General features: G+C 41.2%; 1 protein-coding gene across 1 annotated transcript; it reads right to left on the reverse strand.

Moving 5' to 3' along the window:
* Window positions 1-1110: 1110 nt before the first annotated feature.
* Window positions 1111-6261, reverse strand: LOC145356076 (leukemia inhibitory factor-like). Its single transcript, XM_080208683.1, has 3 exons — window positions 6187-6261; window positions 5816-5955; window positions 1111-2656 (listed from the first exon to the last, which is right to left on the reverse strand). The coding sequence occupies exons 1-3, from the start codon at window positions 6200-6202 to the stop codon at window positions 2213-2215; spliced, it is 600 nt and encodes a 199-aa protein (XP_080064809.1). The 5' UTR covers window positions 6203-6261; the 3' UTR covers window positions 1111-2212.
* Window positions 6262-8453: the final 2192 nt, after the last annotated feature.

Consider the following 8453-nt stretch of genomic DNA (forward strand, 5'->3'; position numbering starts at 1 on the left):
CAGTGGAACATCAGCCTACAGGTCATGCTCACATCTCTGAAGTGGAGCTGACACCCACAACCCTCTGACTGGGAGATAAGAGTGCTATACACCCAGCCATGGCTGGAAGCATTTTCTGAATTGGCCGAAAGGTTGATATTTAAACATGATGGTTTAATCTGGAGATTTTCATTGGAATCTCCTGCAGGCTGAGACACCGATTTTCCAAAGGAGAGAAGTGAATCAACAGGGTTTTTTAAATTTAAAGATGCTTCTCCAAAAACATGCAATTCTGCTTATCTTAAATGGCACAAAGCATCAGTGAGCTGTCAGGCTTTTCAACCTTTTTTGTTAATTGCTTTTTTCTTTATTTGTACCAGTTTCTCTCGAGTCTTAGTCTTTAGTCAGAACACGTGGCAACCACCATTTGGCTGAACTGGGTTACCATGACATCTTTCCTGTTAACAAATCTCTTGTTCTAACGTAATGGAAAACGAGTTACGTCATTCTTACCTAAATTAGTGACAGCAAATGTCCAGTATGATGAGAAAAAGGGGAAATGAGATAAAAACGATGGATACAAATATCAAATAAAAGGTCGTGAATACTGTCATTCTAAAATGAATGTGTTCGTTACCAAAAGACTGTTCATTCAGCAATTTATTCATTCATGGGACATGGGCATCGCTAGCTGGCCAGTATTTATTGCCCATCCCTAATTGTCCTTGGAGGACAGTTGCAATTCAACCATATTGCTGTAGTTCTGGAGTCACATGTAGGCCAGGTAAGGATGGCAGATTTCCTTCCCTAACGTGGGTTTTTCAGACAATGGTTTCATGGTTAATTACAGATATTTTTCATTGAATTCAAATTCCACATCTGCCACAGTCAGGATTCAAACCCCAATCTCCAGAACATTAACTGAGTTTCTGAATTAATAGTCCAGCGATAATACCGCTAGGCCATTGTCTCTTTATTGTCAGTCACGCATATGAATATCAGAAATCATTCTTTTAACAAATATACACCATAAAAGCAAGAGCAGAATGAACTCAATTCAGTCTTTTTATTTAAAAAAATCCATTATATAAATAAATACAAAAAAATACATATTAAATAAGACTTTGTGTACAAAATTTTAATATATTTAATACTGTAAAGTATCAATAATTATTAAATAAATAGTGGTAACAAAACAAGACGCAAGTGAAGCAATTGGTCATTAACCTGAAATGTTAACTGTAGATCTTTCTCCATAGGTGCTGCCTGACCTATTTAACATTTCCACCATTTCTTTAAATATAACTTTAAAATCCTATCTTCTCCAAAGTTTTAATTAAAAACTGCAGCATTTTTGAATGCAGTCAATCACATAATAAAATAATCCTCTTGTACATTAAATAAATAAATACGATTGCTGCACATTGAGGTGAACCAGAAACAAGAGTTCTTCAAGTAACACTTAAGAAAGTGTACGTCCTGAACAAAATAAGATACAGGTCAAAATGGAGAAGGGTTTGGAAACAGCTGATAATAGTCTGTCGCTGTTGGGAAGAGGTAGAATCACCTGTATTTATAAGCCAATACTGGAGAGAAATTAACTTCCAAATCACTTGAGAAAGAGGTTTATGTCCCATAAAAAAATAAAATTTCATGTATTCAGAACTATGTCTGAAATATTCTGTCTATATTAAATTCTTCATTAACCAATAGTGGTTAAAAAAAGTTCAAAATTAAAGATATTTTCTGAACTAAAGACTGCCTGAGATAATCACTATAAGGATATCTGCATCAGAAATAATCCTTTAGGTTAATGCAGAGACGGCATTAATCTACATGTTCGTCACCTTTTAACTTAATTCTAGTCTTTCTAAAATGTAAGTTTGATTAAATGTTTCATTTTTGCTGTTGCAAATATAATTTGGACTGTTTCAAGGAGCTTCTTAACCAACACGCTTGTGAGGCAAGACTCACTCATCACAAAAGCAGATTTAAGTCACAGCCATGTTTACATACACTCAACAATTTCAACAAGGACGCTGACCTAAGTAAGTGCATTGCTGACCCCGTAAGGAGATTGCATATGGTATTGGAACAGGCCACCGTTGACATTTCCACAATTTCTTTTCATGCAAGTCACCTGAAATGTCTGCAGTGGAAACTGTAGCGAGCGCATTGCACTCGGGTGTGGCGTAAACCAAACACTGTCCTGCGCACAGACTTACAACAGCCTTCAATGAGCATTCCTCAGTAAATGACGAAAACTCCTCAACACTTGTTTGATGTACTGCATAAACTCTCGCAGTATGGCGCATCCTTGTTGCTTTTGTCTAAACAGATTCTCTTGGATATTAATGTGTTCTGGTGAGCAGTTTAAATCTCGAGGAACGTGACCAACTCTGGTACGCAGAATGTCCTCGAGATTTGCCTGCAGAGATGAGAGGTGAGTCCGCATATTTTCAAGGCGATTGAGAAATTTTCGCTTCTGCCGGTTCATATTCTTCTGCTGGACCACAATGTTCTTTAAGTGCAACTCAAACTGTTGCACACCAATATAGATCTTCTTAAGCATTTCATTTTCCTCCATGTTAGCCAAATGTCCTTTGGGAAGACACTTCACCTCAACTTTGCATATTTTGTCATTATCTTCATGAAAAGGATGTCCTTGAGCAGAGAGCTGAAAAAAAAAGCTAGTATTAGCAATGGGAAATCTAACACTTACGTTTATATAGCACCTTTAACATCAATAAACATCCTAAGGTGCTTCACAGAGGCGTAATCAGAAAAGTGCATTCCACTCAAAGAAGGAGCTATTCAAGGGAGTGACTGAAGCATCAAAAAGGTGGGGTGGCACAGTGGTTAGGACTGTTGCCTCACAGCACCACGGACCAGGTTTCAATTCCAACCTTGGTGACTGCCTGCGTGGAATTTGCACGTTCTCCCTGTGTCTGCGTGGGTTTCCTCCAGGTGCTCCGGCTTCCTCCCATAATCCAAAGAATTGGAGGTTAGGTTGATTGGCTATGCGAAATTGTTGCTTCGTATCCGAAGGTATTAGGATTAGTCAGATAAATACATGGAGCTATGGGGTGAGCCTGGGTATGAATCGGTGCAGGATTGATGGGCTGAATGCCTCCTTCTTGACTGTAAGGATTCTGTGAGAATTCTATGAAGGGTCTTAAAGTGGGAAAGCAGGATCTTAGAGTTGCAATTCTAGAGTGCAATAGGCTCTAGATAGCCTGAATGTTACAGCACAATCACTGTTGCTGCTACACAGCAAATTCTGTTTTACCCATCACAACTCAATAGAATGTGTTGAAAAGTAATTTTAATTGTCACCTTGCTAAATAAACAGGAAATGTTTTTGTTAGCCAAACGATTGTCACTAGTTAACTGGAAATTTAATGTCTTTCTATATTACTTCTAAAGACCCCAGATGAGAATGCATTTTCGTTTCCTACTCATTTCACACCTTTCATTACTTCCTGTTTTTCTTTACTTTCACTGTGAATTCCAGTCCCCACATTACTACCTACGGCATGATTGCAATGAGGCCAGAACGATAGCCAACAGTAACTGACTCTAGGTGTAACATGGGAACTTAAAGGTCATAGGAGCAGGAGCAGGCCATTCAGCCCTTCAAGCCTGCTCCGCCATTCAATAAGGTCATGGCTAATCTGATGGTAGTCTCAACTCCGCTTTCCTGTCTTTCTCCCATGACCCTTCACGCCCTCACCTATCAAAAATCTGATCAAATTAGCCTTAAATTAATTCAATAAAAGTTTAAAGTTCATTTATTAGTGACACAAGTAGGCATACATTAACACTGCAATGAAAATCCTCCAGTCGCCACACTCCAGGTACACTAAGGGAGAATTTAGCATGGCCAATCCATCTAACCGGCACGTCTTTCAGACGTGGGAGAGAGTTGGGGTGCCCAAAGGAAACCCACACAGACATGGGCAGAACGTGCAGACGCCGCAAGACAAGAGTGGAATTGAACCCAGATCCCTGGTGCTGTGAGGCAGCAGTGCTAACCACTGTGTTACTGTGCCTCCCAGCTTCTGTTTCTTTCAGGGGAAGAGAATTCCACATTCCCTTCTGGAGAAAAGAATTATCCTCATCTCTGACTTAAACTGAGCCAAACCTGGTTAAACTAGGGATCAGATAAGAAAAATGCACCATTAATAGCATTTAACTGAGAAACGTAACATATCCCAGCGAGTTCAATCTCAGTGGGTATGATGGAAGGCAATCCTGGCTTTCCACTACATGTATAGCTACTTTAAATGGGGGTGTCATGTCATACAAAATCAATTGACCATTTTAAAAAACTTTGCACCCAAATATATTGACAAGCTAACAATACTCATACAAAGGACAGTTCAAACTCAATTGCATCATACTGTGCTTTAATCATTCATGAGAAGAATGTCATTTTTCCCCCCTTCATGTTGTCCTCAAAACCACATGTAAACCCTTCAGTCCAAAAATAGACATGCAAGTTGCACTCCAGGCTGATGAATGGGTACATGAGAGTGGAGATGGGTACATGAGAGTGGCCCGCCTTGTGCATTTTCCTCTCTCCCTGTGTCCAGCATGCCCTTCCTAGTATGTCCAATATCATAGAATCATAGAGTCCCTACAGTATAGAAGAAGGCCTTTTGGCCCATCGAGTCCACAATGACAACAACCCCACCCAGGCCCGAACCCCAAGTGTTTACTCTGCTAATCCCCATGACACCAAGGGACTATTTAGCATGACCAATCAACCTAACCCACACATTTTTGGACTGTGGAGGGAAACTGGAGCACCCAGCGGAAACCAACACAGACACGGGAAGAACGTGTAAACTCCACATAGACAGTCACCCAAAGCTAGAGTGGAGCCCAGGCCCCTAGTGCTGTGAGGCAGCAGTGCCAACCACTGTGCCACCTTGCTACCCATGATCAGAAACTAATACCTGTGGAGATGAAGGAAATATAGGCACATTGCATTGACACAGCAGCGTGCTACACGTTTCGCACTCTGACTGAAATGTCATTTTCCCAGTTTTGTCACCACTTTGAGCATCGACTGCTCTTAGCTGAGTTGCAGTCCTAGTTAGATACATAGAAAAGCTTCTTCTACTCTGGCCCAACTATCTGACTCCAGACAGAACTTTATCCCTGCTGACCAAGACCCTCATTTTACAATGAGAAATAATTTGCGGATTTGAGGCTAGCGAATGCATCAATGGGACAGGCTGCAGTTTCAAGATACTTATGCATGAAAAGCATGCCATGGGGAGCAAAGACATGATTCCTACCACCAACCTTAACATAATGGATCCAACAATAATGGAGACACATGGAAGAGGAGAGCCAGATTACACCGGATTTCACAAGCTCCCATCAGCTCACCGCTTCTAACAGACATGCAGAACCAGATTCCCTCCATCCTGACCATGGCGATCATCAACACCTAGCCATCCCCATGCCCCACTGAGAGCAGTAGCAGGAAGTAGAATAAGTGACATCAGTGCATAAAGGTCACAGGTCGTTACTAGTCCCCCTGAACCCCTTGTAACGATGACTTTTGACACTGAACCATGATAATTGACAGCGGCAGGAAATTTTAATCCAATCACTCAAGTGCGAATTCAATCCCAAATAGAAGAATAATCACCACCACATTCCTAACGCTTGGAATAAAATTAAAAGCTAAGTCTGCAGGAAATCGTCGATATGAAATTCAATAAATGACCATTGGCAGTTTAAGGGCTAAACTAAAAAAAAGTGCAATTTCAAATAAAGCATTCAAATTGTAAAATTATATAAATAAGGTGCAGATTCTTACATATGAGCGTAGGAGAGCTGGAGTAGAGCTGTTTAATTCAATTGCCAGATTGTAACTCATATTCATTCTTATACTCGGCACAGGAGCTGCACTTGTGTTGAGACAAGATAAAGAGAACAGCAGAAGTATGTGGAGGATTCCTGAAAGAAGCAAGCAAACAGGTTAAAGATAGTCCCGACCTTTTCTCACATCCTTAAATTGACATCTCGTGCACTTGTTTCCTGAAGTGCACAGAGTAATTTCTCACTTATCTTAAACACATGTTCACAACAAATGCACATTTTGAAAAGTTTTAAAAATGCTAAATGCCACATAAGATGCAGCAAATTTCATCTGGAGACCAGAACAACAGCTGCACAAGTTGGAATTACCTGCTCCAAGTTCCATTCTACTACAATTCAAACATATGACTGCAAAAGACAAGTGGCAGAGCTCTTTAAGAAAGTATTCTGTTCAATTATTGGTCAACTCATCCAGATTTGGAGCTGCAGTGCCTTTTGTAGCTTGCGGAAGTGCCTAAACCACTAAATCGTCATCAGCAGGAACTACTTATTTGGTTCAAATTTTCTAAGTATTTTTTTTTGCAGATCATTGATGAACTTGCTGTCTCATAGCTATGACACATATGAGTTAGCTACTACTTTTGGTGTTGATGCATTATAGACTTGTGGCATTAACCCAGTAGTCAGACTGGTGCAATGAAGCGTAGGGTTGTGAGACCACCTTGTGGACATCAGGCTGCCTCTTCAGTGCAAGGAAATGATTATTTGGTGCATTATCTTTTAGAGGCATCTCAAAGTGATTCAACTGTATTGAAAGATCATTTGAAGGGAAGTGAGCCGAGTTAATTAGGCAAACACAGCATCAATTAGCACCGCCACTGGTATGACTGACTAATTCAGATTTTTTTGTAGTGGGGGGGGAATGTTCGTGGTTGAGGCAGGGGTGGGCGGGAGGGAGTGAGGCGGATGGTTAGGACATCCTGAGAACTTACTCCTCATCTTTGAAGAGTGGCACAAAGACCCTGAAATTCTGCTGTGGTTTTCCTGGTCACTTGTCGTAATTTCAACAGGAGAGGTAGGGCAACCACAGCCGAGGGTTGGCAAGGGGGAGGGGAGGGATGGGAGATTGTAATCCAAATGGCCGCCCATCAGGAAAATGGCAGTACCGGGGTGCAAGGCCAGTTTTACTTTCCAAGTTCAGATCAGATATTAGATGTCCCAAAGATAAGAGCAACAAATTGGTGGTTTGCCAAAATGGCTCGGTTAAGAATCAGCATCTATGATCTTACTCTCTATTCACTGACTTCTGGCAAAAAGTGTTTGACGCTTTCCAATTAAATATGAGAAGGCTTAAAAAGAAGTGTGGCATGCTCAGCTTTCATCATACCTTTCACGTTCCTTCTTGTTACTTTAGTGTCCACCTCGCTCAGTGATAGCATTCTCATCAATGTGGGTTTGTCTTATTCCTGGATTAATCTAAGTTTAAGTTTTTTTTAAGTTTAAGTATTAATCTCACAAGTAGGTTTACATTAACACTTCAATAAAGCTACTGTGAAAATCCCCTAGTCGCCACACTCCGGTGCCTGTTCGGGTACGCTGACGGAGAATTTAGCATGGCCAATGCACCTAACCAGCACATCTTTCGGACTGTGGGAGGAAACCGGAGCATCCAGAGGAAACCCACGCAGTCACGGGGAGAATGTGTAGATCCGCACAGACAGTGATTCAATCTGGGAATCGAACCTGGGTCCCTAGCACTTTGAGGCAGCAGTGCTAACCACTATGCTGCTGTGCCACTCTCATCTAGACTGATACTCCAGGGTATGATGAAGAGGCTATAGTGTTGTCGCAGGGATTCTCTTGTTGCACAGAAAATGTCTGAACATACATACGAACGAGGAGCAACAATAGGCCATTCGACCCTTCAAGCCTGCTCTGCCATTTGATAAGGACATGGCTTATCAGATGTAGCCTCAGCTCTACTTTCCTGTCTACCCCATGTAACAAAACAGAAAACGCTGAAAAATCTCAGGTCTGACGAAGGGTCATCCTGACTTAAAACATTAGCTCTATTCTCTCTCCATAGTTGCTGTCAGACCTGCTGAGATCTTCCAGCATTTTCTATTTTTGTTTCAGATTCCAGGATCCGCAGTAATTTGCTTTTATCCCTTGTTAGCTTTGACTCCCTTGCCAATCCAGAATTTATCTAATTCAGCCTTCAAAAAAAATTGAGTGACCTGTCCTCCGTTGAAAGCAAGTCCTGCAGACTAATGACCGTGAGAGAGGAACAATTTCTTCTCAACTCTATCTTACAAGGGCAACCCCTTATTTCTAACCTACTCTAGTCTCTCCAATAAGAGGAAGGATCCTCTCATCCAACCTGTCAAGTAGACAGCACGGAGACAGGAAGTTGACCATTTAGCCTCACCAGTCCACATGGACAATTTTGGTGGAGGTATCCACATCTAAATCTATCATGATCACCCACTATGTCTATCATTATAACCCTCTATTCTCCTCTAACCTCATTTGCTTATTTAGCTTTCCTTAAAGGCACCAATACTATTCACTGTTCATCACGCCCTGTGGTAATGCATTCCAAATTCTTCCACTTTCTGGATAAAGAAGTTTCTTCT

This window comes from Carcharhinus amblyrhynchos, chromosome 20 (genome assembly GCF_965287045.1).
Source record: "Carcharhinus amblyrhynchos chromosome 20, sCarAmb.v2.hapA, whole genome shotgun sequence".
NCBI lineage: Eukaryota > Metazoa > Chordata > Chondrichthyes > Carcharhiniformes > Carcharhinidae > Carcharhinus > Carcharhinus amblyrhynchos.

Bases quoted from the DNA above. Each gene is read 5' to 3' on its own strand.
- LOC145356076 (XM_080208683.1), bottom strand. The intron at 2,657-5,815 runs GTAAGAATCTGC...TTTTTTTTTCAG, and splicing joins CAGCTCTCCTACGCTCATAT to CTCTCTGCTCAAGGACATCC.